Below are 21,428 nucleotides of genomic sequence, written 5' to 3'. Positions count from 1 at the left end.
TGATGTTTCACTATTGGTCGCTTACTCTGTTGAGCACGTGATAGGCCCAGGGCTATGGTAGATGTCACCGGTGGGCGGGGTTATCGCGTCAGGGAAGAAGCGCGCTCTGTGATTGGTCGCTGGCCGAACGCGGGTTTTAGCGCCAGTTTTGAGGACGCCCGCCAGCCGCAGAGATGTTCGTTAGCGATCTTCGTAAGGAGTTTTACGACGTCATAGCGAGTCAGGTGAGCCGGGTCACCGCCAGTCCTCGTGACGTACTACCTGAGCTTCTTAGCTCACCTTTAAGTGTATGACAGAAGCTTTGTGTTGGACTTCTGCCTTCCTCTGATAGAGCTTGGTATAATACTGCAAAGTATTGATGATTATCCCCTTTAAAGGAGTTGTTCACTAAATATAATTTACTTATATTAAAAATAAATCCAGTACTTATCAGCTGCTGTGTGTGCTGCAGGAAGTGGTGTATTCTTTCCAGTCTGACACAGTGCTCTCTGCTGCCACCTCTGTCCATGTCAGGAACTGTCCAGAGCAGCAGCAAATCCTCTATATAATCTACAGAATGTTATTACTGTTGTTTCTAAACGTTCACTATACTGTTGGCACTAAAGTCAGTGCTTATAGATTTTCTCTTTTGTCATTTGTTCTTAAAAAAAAATCTAATAAAAACATCGAACTAGAAAACGTCTCCTGCTCTCCAGACTGGAGAGAGTACACCACTTCCCGCAGGACATACGGCAGCTGAAAAGTACTGAAAAACTTTAGAAGTAAATTACAAATCTTTGGCACTTTGTGGCACCAGTTAATTTGAAAGCAATTTTTTTTTTGTGAACTGCCCCTTTAACCACTTAAAGGTGTTGTGCGACCATCAGATTAGAGTGGTGGTCACATGACTGACACTCTGTTCTGAGAACAGGGGGGTCCTAGTAGATAGAAACACCCCTCCCCTGTGATCATACACTTGCTCCTCAATCATGTGGTCTGGGGAGAACTTCTAATGATGAGAAAACCTTTTAAGGGTGCGTTCACACCTACAGGATCTGCAGCAGATTTGATGCTGTGTTCAGTTATTTATATGAAATCTGCTGCAGAAAATCAGCTGCAGATCCTGTAGGTATGAACGCACCATAAAGGGGTATTCTGCTCAAACATAACTTTTCATATGTTGCTGCCCCTTCCATACTTATTATCTATTCATCTGTTATATCTCCTTCCCCCAGTTCTGTGCTGCTGCTTTCTGCTGAAGACACAAAAAACTGTGTGTGAGCTTTTCTCTCTGTTTTCCCCTCCCTACTGAGACAGCTGATGTCGCTGAATAAGTAATAACAAGTGTGGAGCAGAATACCCCTGTGTGTGAGGCTCCCCATTAGCCAATCAATGCTGCCGTGCACTGATTGGCTGATGGGGAGCCGGGCACCGAGCTGGTAATGTATGCTCCGGGTCACTTACTAGCAGCGGACTGAAAATTCCGGGTATGTGACCCATTCGACTTCACACTACCAGGATCCGCTGCGGATTTCACTTCAAATAGTGAAATCCGCTGCGGATCCGGTACGTGTGAAGCTACCCTTAAAGGGAACCGGTCACTGTGCATAGTTCAGTGTTATAGTCCAGGGGGAGCTGAGAAAATATATTTAGTTTTGTGGGAAATGTTCCAGGATAAGTTGTCATTTATATCTCTGCTCTTTCTGGTCCGAATCAAGTGATGGACAGCTCCGATGCCCACAGATTGGATTGATTCAATGTGACTGCTTTATTTAAATAAATTCTAGTGCTTCAAAATAAATAAAAATGTCATGTTCACACACCGTCAAAATGTTTTTAATTGGGGGGGGGGGGGTTTATGACAACATCACGATTAATTGAAGATGTAACCTTGATTATGATTATACCACACCCCCTTTAGCAAGCCACACCCATTTTGGCCTGCTAAACTGCAGATAACAGATGAGAGGGGTCAGTATACACATAGCCCAGCCATGGTGCTGTATACAGAGGGGAAGCAGAGGCTATATCCAGTATTTACATACTATAGTACAATATTCTCCAGCAGTTGTGAAACCACAACTCCCAGAATGCCTTCAAGCGCCTGCTGGGAGTTGTAGTTTAACAGCTGCAGGAGAACCACGGGTTGGGGGACTCTGCTATATGATATATATAGACCAGGAACGTCATGTGTCAGGTTAGGCATCACCACTACTCTTTATACATAGACTGTATAGGGAAATGTCACGTGATTATTGGGTAAGCCTCACCTTTAAGTGAGGCTAACCTCCCGCTTGTGGTGTTGCTCCATATGGGAATCTGTCACTGATCTAGTTCATGTTACAGGTTTTGACCGAACTAAAAATATACTGCAAACAGTATCCTGATAAAGACACCAGATGGTTTCTGACAGACCTCACTGAAGCCAATAGGATCTTTTGGCTCTGGAATCTGATGGTTTCCGCTGTTATAGGGACCGTGCAGCCATTTTTTTGGGCCTTGAAAGAAATCTGTGACAGCACCAATGCAAGTGTGCAGCTGGCACAAAGTTTTTAGAAGCCACAGACACATTTAGAGTGTTAAACATTAGAGATGAGTGCGGCTTTTAAATACTGGTGGCTGAAGAAGTTGGATGCAGCCCTAGGGAATCTGGGAAAACATTGATACAGCCCAGCTCGAGTTGCATTCATCTTTTTGCTGCTTGCATATTCTATGAAATGCCGGACATCCTGTGTTGTTTTCCTCAACTGTATATAGAAAGTATACTAGATGTCTGACCTTTAAGCATATAAATGTACACAGATTGTAGAAATAAAATCTGGTTATCATTCTCACATCTTTCTTTCTGCTTTTGTGCAGCGTGTGCTTCTCCTTGTGGCTCCTGATGTTGATGCTTTGTGTGCATGTAAAATACTGCAGGTAAGTATGTCTGTCCCCCTAACACCCCCCCCCTCCCCCCCATTATATTTCTCTTGGAGTGCCATATCATTGGTATCAGACTACTGGGTAAGATTTCAATGCAGGAAATTGAAAACTCTTAAAGGGGTTATCCAGCGTTAGAAAAACACTCTTTGTCTCCAGTTCTGGTGTGGTTTTTATTAAGCGCCATTCAATTCAATGGAATTGAGTTGCAAAACCTGCACCCGAACTGGAGACAAGAGCGTTGCTGTCTCTGGAAGAAAGTGGCCATGTTTGTCTAACAGTGATTAACCCCTTTAAACCTTTGGATTATTGTTTTTCTTCTAACATGGTTTGCATTGGAATATGATGTGGCTGGTACCTTTTGCGTAAACTAGGCAGAGCATATAAAGGCCACATTTCTTTGAATTAGACAAGTCCACTAGAGATCTAAACTGATAGAATCAGAAGAACCGGTGAAGCTAATATTGCTATTATGTTTGTCCGTATGTGTTTCCTCACTAGGCTTTGTTTCAGTGTGACCATGTCCAGTATACATTGGTTCCAGTTTCTGGATGGCAAGAACTTGAAATAGTATTCCTTGAGCACAAAGAGCAGGTAGGATTGTTTATTCTGGCATTTTATCCCCAGAAATTATTTCTTTTTCTTTTTGATTTAATGTGATCTATATTTTTGCTGAAAAACACCAGCTGCGTGCACACACATGGGGGAAAAGTTATCAAGCAAAAAAGTTGTATTTGTTGGAGTAAAACGGCCAGATGTGGCTTAATTTATTCGCAAATGGTTGTTTTGCGAATATTTGCATCTGGCCGTTTTACGCCACCTTCGCCAGTGATCGCTGATTGTCCGAGCAGCCCATAGGACATAGCGGCGGCAGCAGATCGCCGCTATATTATATAAGTCGTTTGTCTTTCAACATGTTGAAAGACAAACGACTTCAAAGATCAGCCGACATGAACGATGTCGGCTGATCTATGCCTCCTATTCCACGAGACGATTATTGGCCATAACGACTGATATCTGCCGATAATCGTTCCGTGGAATAGGGCCTTTAGTGTGTTTTAGTTGTGTGTGTGTGTGGTTTTTTTTTTTTTTTTTTTTTCTTTTCTTGGGGGTGGGAGTGGGGTAAAAGATGCCGACTGTGATTTCACCCTGAGGGAGCATTCACGTGTGCCTTGTATGGTCTGTAATTATGGAGGATGTGCAAGGAACATGGGAATGCCCCCCTAAGATTGGTTTCACAGTGCGCAGAAATCCGGGGCGCTGCATTTGATTTATATACTTCATAAATGACTATCCTGCAAACAACACGACCACTTAGGGTATATGCACACTATAGAAATCACGCAGATAAATTGCCACAGATTCCACCACTCGTCCCTGCACTCTCCCACTTCACTCTCCACCCTTCCCATAGACTCCATTCTATGGTCAGGCAGATTCTGTCTTCCGCCCAAAGAATTGACATGACAATTCTTTGGGTGGATGGCAGAATCTGCCCGACCATAGAATGGAGCCTATGGGAGCGGCGGAACTTCAAGCAGGGGGTGCAGCGAGCGACGGAATCAAATTATCTGCCTGATTTCCATAGTGTGCGTATATCCTAATAAAGGGAACCCCCTGTTATCAGACACAGAAGAAATCTTTGTATGTTTCTATTATATTACATTTTTCCCCCCCTCTCAGTTTCAATATTTTGTGCTCATAAACTGCGGTGCAAACATTGATCTTCTGGAGACTCTGCAACCACAGGAAGAGACAGTCTTCTTCATATGTGACACCCACAGACCAATAGATGTTGTCAATGTGTACAATGACACCCAGGTATGTCTAGTCGGTGAGCCAGAGTGGATTATAATAGACATAACAGAGATTGTTATGAAAAATATCCCTTATGTTTTATATAGATAAAGCTGCTTATCAAACAGAATGATGATCTGGAAATTCCAGCCTATGACGATATATTCCGGGATGATGAAGATGAGGATGAAGATGATTCTGGGAATGAAAGTGAAAGCTCAGAGCCTTCTGGGAAGAGGCGGCGTTTTGATGAGGTACGGTTATTCCAAAATATCTATAAGTATATTGAGAGAAAGAGAGAGAGTGTGTTTGTGTGTGTATATATATATATATATATATATATATATATATATATAATTTGTGTGTGTATGTATATATATATGTGTGTGTGTGTGTGTGTATGTATATGTATATGTATGTGTGTGTATATATATATATATATATATATATATATATATATATATATATATATATATATATATATACACACACATACATATACATATACATACACACACACACACACACACATATATATACATACACACACAAATTATATATATATATATATATAATATAGTGAAACCTTGGATTATGAGCAAAATTGCTTCCGTTAATACAATCATTCGTATATCAAAGCAACTTTTCCCATAAGAATTAATTGAAACGTAGACAAATTGTTACACACTGTATCTGTAAAGAAGGGGTTGATCATTTAAAGGGGTAGTTCACTAAAAAGAAATTTCTTTCAGATCAACTGGTGCCAGAGATTTGTAATTTCAGTACATATCAAGTCTTCCAGTACTTATCAGCTGCTGTATGTCCTGCAGAAGGTAGTATATTCTCTCCAGTGTAACACAGTACCCTCTGTCCATGTAAGGAATTATTCATAGCAGCAGCAAATCCCCGTAGAAAACCTCTCCAGTTCTCCAGACTGGAAAGAATACCACCTCCTGCAGGACATACAGCAGCTGATAAGTACTGGTAGAAGAGATTTTTTTTTTTTGATTTTTTTTTTAAAAATAGAAGTAAAATACAAATCTCTACCACCACCGATTAAATGTAAACATTTTTTGGTGAATTGCCCCTTTAAAACTCCCTACACACAACTCTCCAGGTGGCTGCAAACCTGCTGGTAATAATGTCTTACAATGTAGTTGTTTTCCTTACTAAGGGAGCTGTAGAAAGAAGAATTGAGAGAAGACGTCAGAGAAGAGAGTGGGAAGCTCGTAGGTAAGTTGAAGCCCAATGCGCTTTAGATCTTGAAGACAATTCAGGCAACTTTAATTAAAAAAAGAAATCAGTTATTTTCTGACTTTACCTAGAAAAATTAACAAAAAATAAATAGTTTGTGCAGGCGACTGGTCTTTGTAGTAGTTATGTTCACCATTTTATTTCTTCTAACTTACAGGAGGGAGATCCTTTTTGACTACGAACAGTATGAATACCATGGAACATCGGTGAGTAACTCGTGTATAGGCGTCTCCTGCAGTTTAGACCTAGTATATTCTTTGTGCAGTGTTGAATTAAATAAGCCTTGCTTACATTAAAGGGGAACTCTGGCAATTTATTTAATTTTTTCCCCAAATCACAGAAAGTTATACAGATTTGTAAATTCTCCTTAAAAATCTCCAGTCATCCAGTACTAATAATAGTAATAAATATAATAATAAATATAATAACTTCATGCAGCACATACAGCAGCTGATAAGTACTGGAAGACGTCAGATTTTCAAATAGAAGTAATTTACAGATCTCTATAACTTTCTGGTACTAGTTGATTTGGGGAAAAATAAATATACTTTTTTGTGGTGTTACCTTAACCATGATCTAACCACTGTGTTACTCCAAAAATAAGACCTAGCTTAATTTTGTAGACTTTTTGGAGTAGGTTTAAAATATAAGTGCTACTGCAATAATAAGTATCAGCCAATCAGTGCCAGACTTGTTATGCCCCGCCCCCACCTGCTCAGCAAAAGCTGCAGGGGAGGGGGCAGCAGGGGTAAAAAGATGTATAGTAGGGGGACATTGAATATGGGGGACATGGGCCAACTACTGAATAGGGAGGGATAAAGTATTGAGACTACCAGTATGGGGGAACAACTACGGAGGGGGGAGGGAGGTACAGTATGGATGCCTAACTACAGGGGAACTTACAGTACAGGAGCCTAACAGTGAGGCATACAATATGACGGCTAACTATCGTATAGAGTGGGACTAGCCAGGTAGGGGCATACTGTTTCTGTGAAAATAAGATCTACCCTGAAAATAAGCTTTAGCCCTTTTTTCAGAGAAAAAAAATATATAAGACACGGTCTTGTTTTTGAAGAAACACAGTAGGTGCAGGAGGTTGGTTAAATAAGCAACAGTTCAAAATAGGCAAGTATTTTACCAACCTTTAGTAGTTTAAAAGATATAGTTTGTAACTGTTGCCATATCTATCTCTGTGCTTATTTCTATTGTTTTATCTTGTATCTTCTTGCTTTGCTAGTCTGCAATGATGATGTTTGAATTGGCCTGGATCATGTCAAAGGATTCTAATGACATGCTATGGTAAGTGGAGAAGCTTTTGGGGTTTTTTTTGACCAGGGGCATGAAATATATACTATTAGAAGAGTTTCCATGCAGTCAGGTGTTGTCACTCCTGTCTTTCAGTGTATATAAACTGGCTCATAACTTGGCCTTTTGAGAATCTGCAGTGACATGTATTGTGATCCTCCGCAAAATCTGCAATGGTGTATTTTTAAGTCATTAAAAACATAATTTGTGTGACTTTTTTGCTTTGCTTCTTGTTACCTTGTTCTAAGCATGGTTTTTATTTTGTTTCTGTTGTAGGTGGGCCATTGTTGGCCTGACTGACCAGTGGGTTCAAGAGAGAATTACACAGTAAGTTCTATGGGGGACATTTATGAAATCAGCATCACTGGCATATGCCGCTGACGAGGCACAGATTCGCCCCTTCTGCCTGGCATACACAAGTCTTATCGCCCGCCACAGCAAAGCGGGAAGGAGGTGTGGCCTCCTCCTTACGGGAGCAGGCGTAAATCATGGTAGAAATATATACCTGCTCAGGAGCAGGTGTAGATTTCTGCACCCACCTTATGGCAGGCGCAGGTGAGGCCTGATTCACTAAGAGGCGTGCTCCCCCCCGGCCTTAGTGAATCCAGTGGGGCCTAATTTAAATGTCCCCCTATGTCATTCATAAATACCCCGTCCAGTATGACACTGTAGTGCATAGACCCAGAACGGCCCAGAGCATAGGAACTGGATGGCACCAATCAGCTAATGTAAAAGAATAAAAAACATATACCAAGAGTTAAGAAAGGGGAGTATATTTAACCAGGAGAAAATGCTAATTGTCTAATAGGATGAAATATGTGACTGATGTGGGTACCCTCCAACGCCATGTATCCAGACACAACCACCGCAATGAGGATGAAGAAAACTCCCTGTCTATTGACTGCATGAGGATAGCCTTTGAATATGAGTATCCTTTAAACTTCATAATAGATCTGTATCTATCCGTGTGTGTCTCTTTAAATCTATTTTTGTTTCTTAGGATTACACAGTGCAGATTTGTTGTTGAAGCCAAAACCAGCTAATGATGAATTGGATAATATAAAGAGCAAATGCTACTTCTAGTCCAGGAGTAGATTCACGCGAGTAGAAATCTCATCTGCTTTTTATATTATCTACAGTAATTTATAGTATTTTGGCAGCAATCAATAGTCCAGGCGATTTTAAGAAACTTTGTAATTGGGTTTATTAGGCAAATATGCCATTATCTGCGTTCAAAAAGACTTTCCCCAGGTGTCCCCCCCCCCCCTCTCATTCACTGCTCATTATCAGGAAATCTCGACTTTTACATCAGTCGAGCCCTGTGTAACCTATGGAGAGGGGAGGGGGAAGGAGTGAGATTAGTCGCCAGCAGATATCAAAGGATTACACAGTGGGAGCTGTGTGAAAGCCAGTATTCAGAGGTCCGAGAGGTCAGTGTTGACTTCAGAGGAGATAGCCCGGTATGTAGCTGTAAATTAACTCTGTCCTGTTTTGGTGCCTCATCCCCCTCCCCTCTCTATAGAAAACCATGAAGACGGGGGGGATTTCAAACTGCTTCTTCATGGTAAAAAATGCATTTTTCGGCTAATAAACAGATTACAAAATTTCTTAAAATCGCCTGTACTATTGATTTCTGCAAAAAAACAAAAAAACAAAACTTAAACGACAGTGACACTTTAAGAAAACTGAGTAGCCCATAGGGTCAGAACATCTCCCAGGTTTTGCAGTCTGTGCAGGTGTGTGCAGTGGTAGTTGTCGACCAATGTGGTCCAAGAAAGAATATCCTTTGTGTGAGGATGTGGGGATAGGGCGTGGTGAGCTAGCACATCTCAGCCTTTTCTTCTGTTGCAGCTGGATGGGTCGCAAGATCAAATGAAGGTTTTCATACCTGTTTACTAGCTCTAGATCATATTGTAATTCTAAAATTTAGACAATCTAGATATACTTTGTAATATACTTATTTAATCACCCCTAGTCAAACTCGTTTTCTTTAATGTTGGGATTTTAGCGTGCGGCTTTCATTATACCAGCATTGGTCACTATATGAAAGCATCTGTAACTCCAGCTATACATCCTCCAGTCTGAAACTGTGGTCAGTGCAAGGACAGAAGAAGCTTCAAGAATTCTTGGCTGACATGGGGTAAGTAACATCATAATTGAGAGTCCATAGTGCGAATGTTTTGGTTAAAAATAAAATGGGTACAATACTAATTATCATTTGGATTGAAGATACACAACTAGTTTATTAGCAACAACTTATCTGATGCTCCTGCTTCCATTGTGTTCTGTTTTTTTGTTTTTTTTTTAAAGAAATTTAATCTTTAACTTTTAACACATTTTCACAGTCATGTACATTATACCATGTGATGAAGCAAAGGGGTCGAGACAACACCTGGTAGGAGGAAGAGTTAGGGCATGATGGGAAATGTTTCTTCTAAAATACATACCCAACACAAGAAAAGGCATTGAACTGTTGTGTATACATAGACAGGCCTGTATTTGCAGTGCATGCTGCCCTAGGCACCTTTGAGTGCTAACCCCCCCCCCCCCCCCCCCCAAAAAAAAAAAACAAAAAAAACATTGAGGTTTTTTTTTTTCTGACTACAAGATGCTGTGAAAGCTGGGTGACTGCCATTATACTTACTACTATACAAGAAGCTGGAAAGCTGTGTAACCTCCATTATACTGACTACAGGATGCTGGGGAAGCTGGGTGACCTCCATCATACTGAGTATAAGATACTGGGAAAGCTGTGTGACCGCCATCATACTGACTACAGGAATATGTTCTTCAGCGCCGAGAGAGGGATACTGTATAAAGATCCCACCAAGATTCTGCTCATGGCCTAGTGGATGCCCATAGCCACATGAGGCTCCGCCCCCGCAACTTTGGCCTCGCCCTGCCCCCTTACACCCACGACCCATCCCCCCCCCACAATTTTCCTTACCAGGTGATGCCATGTGGAGGTGGTGGTGGACTCCTTCAGGCCGGCAGGAGGGGGTGCTCCATCTTCTCATCCAGGGCAGCAGGGGACAGCTCTCACAGCTCCTTGCTTCAGTAGTGGAGCAGGGAAGTTGTGAGCTGCGCTGCAAGCTCCATCACTGAAGCAAGGAGCTGACAGCAGGAAGCGCTCCGCACCCTCTCCCGACCGTGACTCCGCCCCCTCGATTATGGTCCCACTCCCACTGACTATCATGGGGGGGAAATTATTTTTTTTTTTTTACTATTTATTTTCTTTTTTTTCTTCCTCTGAAGGTGCCGCCCCCTACAGGGTGCCACCCTAGGCTCCGGACCACGGGTGCCTAGTGGCAAATACGGCCCTGCATATCTTGTATGCAAATGCTTGTAATCCAAAGCAAATTTTCCCATAAGATGTCAATGAAATGCAGACAATTGGTTCCACACCCCAATAATATATTTTTTTATTCTGAATAACATGTAAAACAAACATTTAGAAACAGCTGAATATGTGATATTATAAGTTACTGTACATTATGGCAATCAGCATGTGGTGTATAATGTATAGTAACTGCATAACCCTGAAAACTGCAGCAGTTTGTAGATACAGGATGGAACTGCAGATCCCCATAATACAGTAGTGTAGTACAATAGGCTAGAAAGCATGGCTGTGTGGTCACATTACAGCGATGAGGAAAGGGGTATGTGCTCAGCATGGACCAATCAGGAAGTGAGAATCACTGAGCTGTGCAGGAGGACAATGACTTGCATATTAAAGTGTTTATTGGTGACCTTTTAAAATTACTCTATTAATTTTACAAAACAACCAACATGTCCCATAAAATCACAACCAATAATACTATTACATAAATATCCCTTCCCAACCTCAAAAAGAACCATTATTAATGTAGGCCCATGAACCAATACAGAACCTGTTTCTCCCGTGGAGTCACCGCGAGGGCACCGATTAACATTCTTCAGTTGCATGAGGCAACAGCCTGTCTACCTCTCGCTTCCACCTCCCACTATCTATTCCGTCTCTATTTTACTCTATCCGTATAGGGTCCCCGCCCGCCCGAGGGCCACACCCATGGCTGAGTGTAAGTGCAGGCACATTATAGCAGCAGTGTGTATAGCGGAGTGTGAGTGCAGGCATATTATAGCAGGAATAGAGAGGATGGAAAACACAAGGACTGACAGAGACTGCATGAATGAGCAGGGCAGATGTGGGCACATACATGCAGCACTCTCTGTCTGGGGAGACAGGAGTTACAGCTATGGAGAGATTACCCCCCACAGTCCTGTCCCCTGATGTAAGCCCCAGCCTGAAGTGGATCTGCCATGATTTGGAAGGTGAGGGAGACTTCCTGTAGACCCTGCTATGCAGACCATGCCCCTCCCCCAATCCCCCTCCCACCCAGTACAGGGAGCTCTTAAACCAAGGTACCACTATATATATATTTTTTGGGGGGTGTAATACTTCTCAACCAGGGGAGCACAGAACCCTCATTCTTGTGATTTTGGTAGGGGTCCCAGAGGTCAGAAACTCGGAATTGGTGACAAATGTTCTTTGGGGGGAAAAAACCCTTTTGTCCTGGCAAAACTACTATATATACTGATTATATACTATCTTCCCAGGCTTCCCTTGAAACAAGTAAAACAGAAGTTTAACTCCATGGACATTTCCTTGAAGGAAAACCTCCGGGAAATGATTGAGGAATCTGCCAACAAATTTGGGTAACTAAAATGGTATTTTTATTGTGTAGAAATCATTGTCGGTGCAGCACTTTGATTTCAGTCATTGAGGACTGAACATCTGTCGGAGTCCCAACACAAACTACATTGTGGGACCTGTTTTAGATATCCCTCACTGATATTTAAATCCACAGAATTAAGTGTTTTTATTTCTTTTTTTGCCTTAAACTATGGATGTCTGCACCCTTACTGTCAATATTAGGCGGGAAGACCCCTTTAATTCACTTGTTGGGTGCTGCCCAAAGAGGACAGAACCATGCCCACGTGGTAGCCAGTGGCTGCACAATGTTGCTGGTAATACTGCTGACCATAGCATCTGAGTGCGGTTATATCCATATACAGCTGCTACAATATGTAAAAGAATATCAATTATACATTAATACTAACCCATGGCATTCTGTCAAAATGTGGCTGTGTATGACCACCTAATTTTGAAGGCATTTGTCAGGCAAAAAAATGATGAGCCATCTCCACAGGACACCCAGCACCCCCACCAGTCAGCTGTTAAGCACTATGGTAGGAAGTAGGGGTTGGAAGCCAATGGCTGTTAACTGTGTAGTGGCCAGGCCTGGTTACCGCAGCTCAGCTGTAATTCATTTGACAGGAGCTGCAGTCACCTATTACCCCCAATACACAGAAAATGGAGCAACCTGCTTCCAGTCCCATCCACTGTGTAGTGTGGTTACAGAACAGCTGATCAGGGGAGCTGGGTGTCCTGTGAGGAGAGCTTATCAGTATGTTTTGCCTGGAAAACCCCTTTAAAAAAAAAAAACAAACAAAAAACCTGAGAAATGAAAGGTGACACACCTAAGAGATTGCTGTAAAATGCTATGGTAAGATAAAGCTGTGCTCGGTTGCTCTGGACAACAGTAAAAGGGCACACCGCATTGAATTAGCAGTGGAGTCCCAGAGGTCTGACCCCTACCGACCTTGAAGTCATGAAATATCCTAGTGATATCTCATCACTTTATAAGAAAGGTAGAGCACAGGAGAAATGGGAACTGACGAAGATTCTTCAACTCTATGATTTGTAGGGTCAATTTCAAGCTTACCTGTAGGTGGCGCTGTAGACACACACACACACACACACACACACACACACTGTAATCCTAAATGAGAGGGTCACAACAGTGTATTAAGTACGGTAAAGAGCGTTAGCATACTAAGACATTCCATATATCTGTAAAATGTTTATTTCATATGATTGTCCACCACTGTATCACATGGAGAATGCGGAGTTTTGCATACTTGTAGTTTTCATGGTGGTCACAGTAAAACCAAAGCTATAGCTTGACCAAAAGTGTGTGTGTGTGTGTGTGTGTGTGTATAATATGTATAATATATATAATAAAATATTATATTTTATAGTATATAGTGGTGCTTTGGATTACGGGCATAACTCGTTCCGGGACCGTGTAATCCAAATCGACTCTTAAACCAAAGCAAATTTTCCCATAAGAAATCTTAGAAATGCAGACAATTGGTTCCACACCCCAATATTAATCATTTTATATTCTGAACATGTAAAACAAATGAAACAAACATTCAGAAACAGCAGAATGTGATGTTATTAGTTACTGTACAGTAATGGAGAGGATGGAAAACACAAGGGCGGACAGAGACTGCAGGGAGCATGAAGGAATGAGCAGGACAGATGTGGGCACATACATGCAGCGCTCTCTGTCCGGGGAGAGGGGTTACAGCTATGGAGAGATTGCCTCCATAGTCTTGTCCCCCGATGTAAGCCCCAGCCTGAAGTGGATCTGCTATGATTTGGAAGGTGAGGGAGACTTCCTGGGTCAGAGTACAGTGCTGTAGACCCCGCTATACAGATCATGCCCCTCCTCCACTCCCCCTCTCACCCAGTACAGGGAGCTCTTAAACCAAAGCAATGCTCTTAAACTAAGTCACAATTTTGAAAAACTCTGAGCTCTTAAGAGTAACTTGGTTTAAGAGCGTTTTGGTTTAAACCAAGGCACCACTGTATATATAAATATAATTTTGTTTTACCGAAGTATCTTATACATAAGCATCTTCCATACCTGTTTTTTGAATTACTTTATTCTCTATTTTGTTGTTAACTCTCTGACAGGATGAAAGACATCAGGGTACAGACCTTCAGTGTTCAGTTTGGCTTCAAGAATAAGTTTCTTGCCAATGACATTGTGCTTGCTGTACTTTCTCTCTTGGAAAACACCGAAAAAGATGAGCAGGGGACAGATAACTTTATCAAGGCCTTAGACAGCTTGTCCAGGTGGGTAATGTTTACCACAACATCGAAGGGTTAATTTTAACCCCCAATTAGCTCAGCACCAAATCCATTTTTTTTTTCCTTATGTACCTTCTACCTTTGCCTCTACCCTGTGTAAATATACTTACTACCTACACTGGAATTATTACAGATTAGAACTTCCCCAATCCTATGGCATGTTCAGGTCCCGATCACGCCTCCACGTCAGAGACAGGTTCTCACCCCCAGACGAGTCCATCTCTGAAGTGGGGGCAGGTTAATAGCAGCTGGGACCCCGAACATGCTGGAGTAGGGTGGAAAGATAGGAATAGATTTGTTTATTTTCTCACCATGGTCGGCAGTATAATAAAAGGAAAGTTTGAGCAGAATACCCCTTTAATTGTTTATGGTGACATTTACTGATTTTGAAATGTTGTATTTAAGGCATCTGTAACTTCTCAGAACTATTCAGATATTTCTAAAAATGTTTCCCTCTCCTTTAATTTACAGGAGCAACCTAGAAAAACTGCACCATGGCCTGAATCTTTCTAAGATGCTGCTGCGTGCTATTCAACAGACAGTAGCCAGTTGTATATGCACAAATCTTATTTTATCTCAGGGCCCTTTCCTGTACTGTTATCTTATGGAGGTTAGTATGAATCTTCCAGCACAGTGATTCTGGTATTACTAGAGTCCTTACGGTAATTCCAGCATAAGAATTGTGCAATAAGCCCCTAATGATTCAGCTTGTCTAGAATCATAAGACATACGGGTTGCTCATTAAACAATAGTCGATCCCGATCATTACACAAAAAGTGACTTCATATTATCATATCTGTATCTGGTATGGAGCTGACAGAATATATTCACACTCTGTGAGTTTGGGATATTTCTGGCATCCCACTCCTGCTATTAAAGGGGTTATGCAGGATTAGAAAATTAAAGCACCACCCCTGTCCTCAGGATGTGTGTGGTATTACAGCTCGATGCCATTCACTTCAGGGCAACTGACCTGTAAAAGCACATCCAAACTGAGGACAAAAGGGGTACTGTTTCTTTAAGAATTCAGCTATGATTTTCTAATATCCTGGATAACCCCTTTAAAGTAAGGTTTTTTTGTCCACACCTCCCCCCCCCCCCCCCCCCCCCCCGATCTGAGCTTGTCTATTTTATTTTCTCTCTAGGGGACCCCAGATGTCAAGATGTTTTCTAAACCTGTCTCCTTGACTTTGCTCTGTAAATACTTGCTGAAATCTTTTGTCAGTTCTGTAAGTATATACCTGGTGCTTCAGACCCTTTATTTAAAAATCCAGTTGATATTTTCCTAACATCTTACTTTATTCATACACAATATAGAATAAAGAATATGGGAAAATAACATGAGGCATATGTATAATGGTCATATCTCACGGTTGTGCTCTGCTGTGCTCTGTTCTGTCTCGAACAGAGGTGGCAGCAGAGAGCACTGTCAGACTAAAATCAAAACACCACTTCCTGCAGGACATACAGCAGCTCATAAGTACTGGAAGACTTGAGAATTTTAAGTAGAATTAAATTACAAATTTATATAGCGTTCTGAAACCAGTTGGTTCGAAATATTTTCGCTGGAGTACCACTTAAAAATTGCACCCTTATTGCTATAGGAGAGAAGTTTATCTAAGATTTTAGGCTGAAGTGCAGAGTATCATGGGATGGACAAACAGACTGATTGAATCTAAATAAACTTGGGAAGACTATTGCCGCTTTCTGTCAGAAGGAGGATGAGGTCTTTCCTGGCTCCATGATTTATTGTTGCATCTCCAGCAAGACAAATGGGATTTCTCTAAATTGTACAGCTTTGTGCATTGCTCTCTCCTTCAATTGTCGGCTTCTCCTTGGCTAGCCTTAGAATAAAATTCTCTTTCCGTTGGCTGGGAAAACCATATTTCCTCCTCTCTGGAGGGATATCCTCCTGTCATTTGCACATGCTAAGGGGTCACAAGTTCTGTTTGGGGGATATTTATATTCACCTTCTACAACAGTTTTGTTTGGTCTCTCCACATCCGGCATCTTGGACTGCTGCGGTTCAGTCTTCTAAGATTCTCAAAGATTTGTGGATAGATCATGCTGTGTGTTTATAAGTTCAAGATGCAGATGTTCAATTTGATTTCTTTTTTCTTTTTTAATTTGAAGACTAAAAACAAGCGATGCAAGTTGCTCCCATTGGTTCTGGCTGCTCCACTGGATGTTGAGAAGGGGACAGTGATTATGGTGGGAATTCCTCCAGAAGTTGAGGGTTCTGACAAAAAGAAGTAAGAGAACACCGCCTTTGGGGTGGAGATATGGGGGTACACAGAACTAAATCCCTTATCGTAATGAAGAATGGGATATATATATATATATATATATATATATATATATATATATATATATATATATATATATATATATATATATTAAATAATATACCGCCTTCTGTGCGTGGTTCTGGCTGTGAAACAAGCTGCAGTTAAAGGTGACCTGTCATCACTTTAATGCTGCTTGAACCACAGGTCATCATGGAGGTGCCCTGCTGGCCTTCTTTTTCCTGCCCTGCTGACCTTGAGATCTATCAGTCTAGGCAGCCTGAAAACCACTACACCAAAAAACAGCCGTGTCTAAAGGCCCTTTTCCACGGGGTGACTGGAGGAGCAAACAAGCACAGTGCACGTTTGCTCCTCGTTTCCCGCTCGCTGCCGCTGCTATTACACGCGTCAGCAGCAAGCGGGTGAGTCCATGGGAGGGGGTGGTGTGGGGGGGGGGGGGGGCGGCCCAGGTGATCACTAGATCATCCGGGTAGCGTATAGCAGCGGTCTGCTGCCGCCGCTCCTATTCCATGGAGCGACGGCAGCAGATCGTTGCTATATGAGTCGTTTGTCTTTCAGCCTGTTCAAAGACAAACGACTGCAACGATCAGCCGACATCGTTCATGTCGGCTGATCGTTGCCTTCTATTACACAGGACGAATACGGCCGGTTTTTCCAAGATTCTGAGTTAGTGTGAAGCCAGCCTAATACAACACTTGAACTGCATTTACAATGTAAGTCAATGGGAAACTGACACGCATACAGCAGCATTTTGATTTTTTTTTCATCCATTTACTGTATACACTTTAAATACTGTAAACGCTTGTGTTAAACATACAGAAATTCAGCTTGATCTTAGCCTTATTAGTTTTACTACACTGTACCTGTAATTTGTACTTTGCTTTTAGTGTTTTTATGTCTTTATCTGCATGTTGTTGCTATACTTATTGATTTGTTAATTTTATTTCTATTTCTTTACCTCTAGTTTCTTTGGCCGAGCATTTGAGAAAGCTGCAGAGAGTACAAGCTCACGGACCCTTCACAATCAATTTGATATGTCTAGTGAGTGCCTGTTGCTTCTGTATGTATGGTTTGTGACCTGCAGTGAAATGGCAGACTTCTCAGCTTGATTGTTAAGCCCGGTGACTGCACAGAAGCCGCTGCAGAGGCTAGAATGAGTTCAGGTGGAAGCTTAGTTTGACCCTTGTCTCGTAACTTGTTTTCAGTGGTTGGAATGTTACCAGCCACACTGCAGAGAGGGGGGGGGCTGCTTTTTTTAGGAGCAGCACTTCACCCTTTATGAGCACCACAACATACAGCTCCTTATGATAGTGTATTTTCAATATGCAGTTATACAATAGAACATACATTGCATATTATTGATGTCCCTTTTTTTTTTTTTGTCTAATTTGTATGTAGTAATTGAACTGAGAACTGAAGACCGCAGCAAATTCCTGGATGCCCTCATTTCTCTCCTCTCATAAGGTATGGCTCTATATTAAAAAAAACAAAAAAAACAACAACAATGAATGGCACGTTGACGCAGCAGGTTTTCCTGTCAGAAGACTCTTATGAAATGTAGAAAATCAGAAATCTGTGGCGTACAGTCATTCCTGGGAGAAATTCAGTTTTTATGCCATTGATTCACTGCAGTTTTGGATGCTGCTTTCAACATTTTCCAGCATTCGAAAGTGATTTGTCAGTTTCGGGTATTTCCCATTTTATAATCGTAATAAATAATTTATTAGCATAGTGCACACAGATTCCGCAGCGCTTCACCTATCTGTATGTTTTTGGGTGCGGGAGGAAACCCACGCAAACATGGAGAGAACATACAAACTCTTTGCAGATGTTGCACAGTTGTGGGTTTTTCTGCCACCAGTTGATTTGAAAGAAAAAAAATAAAAAATTGGTGAACAACCCCTTTATAGGGGAATCTGTCAGGACCCTACCAGGTACAGAACTGCAAACGCATGCTGATAGCTGTGGCACTTCAGCCTCTGAAAAAAATGCAATTTTGGAACTTTGCAAATGGCCATTAGCTAAGACAAAGACATCATTTGTTTTATCTCCCTATGACCCATCTGCCTGTGTCTGCAGCTCTCTTTACCTAGTATGGACCTGACCAATTCACTTTAAAGATAATAGGACACGTTGCACAGAGGCAATGCTGATTCCGTGCTCATATCGGCACAGTGTGGATGAACGACGGCCTTGGGGTTCATTCACAATTCATTTGTTTTCTTTCATGTTAAAGGAATTGTAATGTTGAAGGGAACCTGCCACCACTTCTGTGTTAGTAAATAACCTATTCCCTTAACAACTCTAGAACATCTTTCCTCTGTTCCTACTTAGAAATAGATGACTAAGTAGTTAACTGGGTTCTACAATTGGGGGGCGTGTTATGTCTGACACTGTCATCTCTGATTGAATACCACCCATTGGTAACACCCAGTCAGTTATAAAGTCATACATTTCTAGTAAGAATAACAGGGAATGGGCAAACACGTGCTTTAAAAAGTGCTCCAGAATTGGCGCTGGTTTCCTTTTTTTTTATAAATACATTGGAGCTATTAAAATAGTTGTAACATTCTGCATACCCCTAAACACTATGGGGGAGATTTATCAAACATGGTGGAAAGTAGAATTCAGAAAAAAAAAAAAAAAAAATGGACAAATTTGGTCAGCTCTCCTAGAACACTATTCACACTAGGCAGGAGCACGTTGCTATGGCTGAAGTTGCAAACACACAAAAACATATGTCTGTATTGGGTCTGTATCTCGCCATTGCGGTGAGCTGTTGCTTTTTTTTTGTGTTTTTGTGCGTTTGTGAAGTAGAATTGGCGCAGTTGCCCCTAGCAACCAATCAGATTCCACTTTACATTCCTCAGAGACTCTTTGGAAAATGAAAGGTGGAATCTGATTGGTTGCTAGGGGCAACTGAGCCAGATTCACTTTGCACCATGTTTGATAAATTTCCCCCTATATGCAATAATTGTATGCCGACAAAAAAACTCCTTTCTGTTTTTCCAGGTGGATTTCTGCTTCTGGAGTGGGACGTGGTGTTTGGTCACTTCGGTCTCCATGTAAATGTGCTGTTTTTATCTATGTTTTATGTGTCTTCTTTTATGTGCAAATCTTAAATTATAGCTGAGACTCTTCAGCAGTAATAAACCTTTTATTGTATGATGACTAGTCCTCTGATAATGTAAATAAAACATATTGAAGCCAAGAAGACAACTGGTTTTTCTTTTATTAAAGAATTTAAAGGGGTTATCTGGGAAGCTGAAGACACCCTGCAGCTAATGCATGCACCTGCACATGGTCATCACGATATGTGCTTGCCCCGAGACACGGAAAGGCTGGTAGTGGCCTCAGATGTCTTATGCTCCCTAGACAACACATTTTTAAAGGGGTTATCCAGTGCTACAAAAAAAAAAGGCCACTTTCTTTCAGAAACAACACAGCTCTTGTCTCCAGTTCAGGTGCGGTTTGCAATTTAAGCTCCATTCACTTCAATGGAACTAAGTTGCAAAATCTACACCCAAACTGAAGACAAGAGTGGACATGTTTTTGTAGCGCTGAATACATCCTTTAACTCGAAAAGCTGTGTCTCTTAGGTGCTACAGCATTAACACTGGGTTATGGCCAGTGTTGTGTGCTGGGAGAAGGATCCACTGGATGTATAAGTAGAGACCTGTCTATCGCACTCTATAACCATTAGCCCCTTTTGCAGTAATAACAGCCTTCGCTCTTCCGGCAAAGCTGTCCATCTTTTGGAGTAAATAGCCTGTTAGCATTATCTCTTCTTCTCCAAAGCCACTATATATTCCAAGATGTCTCATTCTTGTGCATCCAGCAAAAGATCATTTGTCCATCAGACTGCATAAAACCTGATTAATCACACCAGAAAACTTATTTCCATGAGTTCTGGAGCAGTGTGCCATACACCTCTTCAGCAGTCACTTGGCATTGTGTATTCTTTCATTTGCCAATAGAAATCTCTTTCATGAAGCTCTCAGCACTAGAGATGAGCGATTCGCTTATATAAAAGAAGCAAAGCACTTCGTTTGATCCGCGCTCATCAAATCCACCGGATTTCAGTGCTGCTCCGCTCCTTCCCGCTCCACTCCAGGTGCTGGGAAAAAGCTTGATCCAATCCTGGGAAACTGGGAGAAGTTTCCCAGGATTGGATCCAGCCTTTCCCAGCATCCTGGGTGGAGTAGCATGGAGCAGAGCAGCGCTGCTGTTTGCCTTGACGAGCAGAGCGCTGATCAAAGTGCTTGACTTCGTTTAGATGAGCGATTTCACTCATCTCTACCCAGCACCAGCCTGATGTCTGTAGTGAGTGAAACAACAAAGATGAGGCAATTTTTCCCGGCTTTATGTGTTGGTCCTGGGAAATTCCATCCTTAAAGGGAATCTGTCAGCACCTATTCTTGGTCTGAGGTGCTGACAGTGTAAGGAAGGTCTGTGTTATCTAGTGCCGTCTCATACCTCTATTTTCCCGATCGGTCCTGTACTTTCTGTAATTTATCTTTATAACTTTTAGCTTGTATTGAATATTCATGGAGCCTGTCCCCCGGCCTCCTGGCGCATCATCTGTAGCTTCCTGGTTCTGGTGTAGTGCGCGCTCCCGTGGCGTGATTCGCGCATGCGCCATAGTGCGTCAGAGCCTTTGAGGGCATAGGCTTTAGTCCTCAGTGCGCCTGCGCCGCTCCGACGTAATACGGAGCATGTGTGAATCACGCCACGGGAGCGTGCGTGCACTACACCAGAACCAGGAAGCTACAGATGACGTGCCAGGAGGCCGGGGGACGGGCTGCATGGTCAGGCGGGCCACAGTGCGGCATGAAGTCGTCACCTCTCCCCCTCTTTGACAGTTATGAAGATAAATTATAGAA

General features: G+C 42.0%; 1 protein-coding gene and 1 long non-coding RNA gene across 3 annotated transcripts in view; one reads left to right on the top strand and one right to left on the bottom strand.

Annotated features, from left to right (window-relative positions):
- Nucleotides 1-73: 73 nt before the first annotated feature.
- On the top strand, nucleotides 74-19,746 carry CDC45 (cell division cycle 45). The gene is made up of 19 exons (XM_069961096.1): nucleotides 74-224; nucleotides 2,839-2,898; nucleotides 3,403-3,495; nucleotides 4,585-4,722; nucleotides 4,806-4,952; nucleotides 5,873-5,931; nucleotides 6,110-6,158; nucleotides 7,190-7,251; nucleotides 7,534-7,584; nucleotides 8,066-8,185; nucleotides 9,266-9,397; nucleotides 11,854-11,952; nucleotides 14,063-14,224; nucleotides 14,711-14,849; nucleotides 15,385-15,468; nucleotides 16,373-16,491; nucleotides 17,510-17,586; nucleotides 17,944-18,009; nucleotides 19,558-19,746. The coding sequence occupies exons 1-18, from the start codon at nucleotides 174-176 to the stop codon at nucleotides 18,006-18,008; spliced, it is 1,707 nt and encodes a 568-aa protein (XP_069817197.1). The 5' UTR covers nucleotides 74-173; the 3' UTR covers nucleotide 18,009; nucleotides 19,558-19,746.
- The window catches only part of LOC138785290 (uncharacterized), a 71,135-nt gene continuing 67,519 nt past the window's right edge, over nucleotides 17,813-21,428 (bottom strand). For both annotated transcript variants that reach the window (XR_011362091.1, XR_011362090.1), the window contains one exon: nucleotides 17,813-18,017. This is a non-coding gene — a long non-coding RNA (uncharacterized lncRNA). The remainder of the gene's footprint in view (nucleotides 18,018-21,428) is intronic.

The sequence above is a fragment of the Dendropsophus ebraccatus genome, chromosome 3 (genome assembly GCF_027789765.1).
Source record: "Dendropsophus ebraccatus isolate aDenEbr1 chromosome 3, aDenEbr1.pat, whole genome shotgun sequence".
In the NCBI taxonomy this organism is placed as follows: Eukaryota; Metazoa; Chordata; class Amphibia; order Anura; family Hylidae; genus Dendropsophus; species Dendropsophus ebraccatus.
This window is presented reverse-complemented; position numbering and strand designations above follow the sequence as displayed.

What these genes read in the sequence shown, in the direction of transcription:
- CDC45 (XM_069961096.1), top strand. Translation starts at nt 174, where the DNA reads ATGTTCGTTAGCGATCTTCGTAAGGAGTTTTACGACGTCATAGCGAGT. An exon ending in AGGATAGCCTTTGAATATGA is followed by an intron (nt 8,186 to 9,265) that starts GTATCCTTTAAA and finishes TTGGGATTTTAG; the next exon opens with CGTGCGGCTTTCATTATACC. An exon ending in TGAAATCTTTTGTCAGTTCT is followed by an intron (nt 15,469 to 16,372) that starts GTAAGTATATAC and finishes TTTAATTTGAAG; the next exon opens with ACTAAAAACAAGCGATGCAA.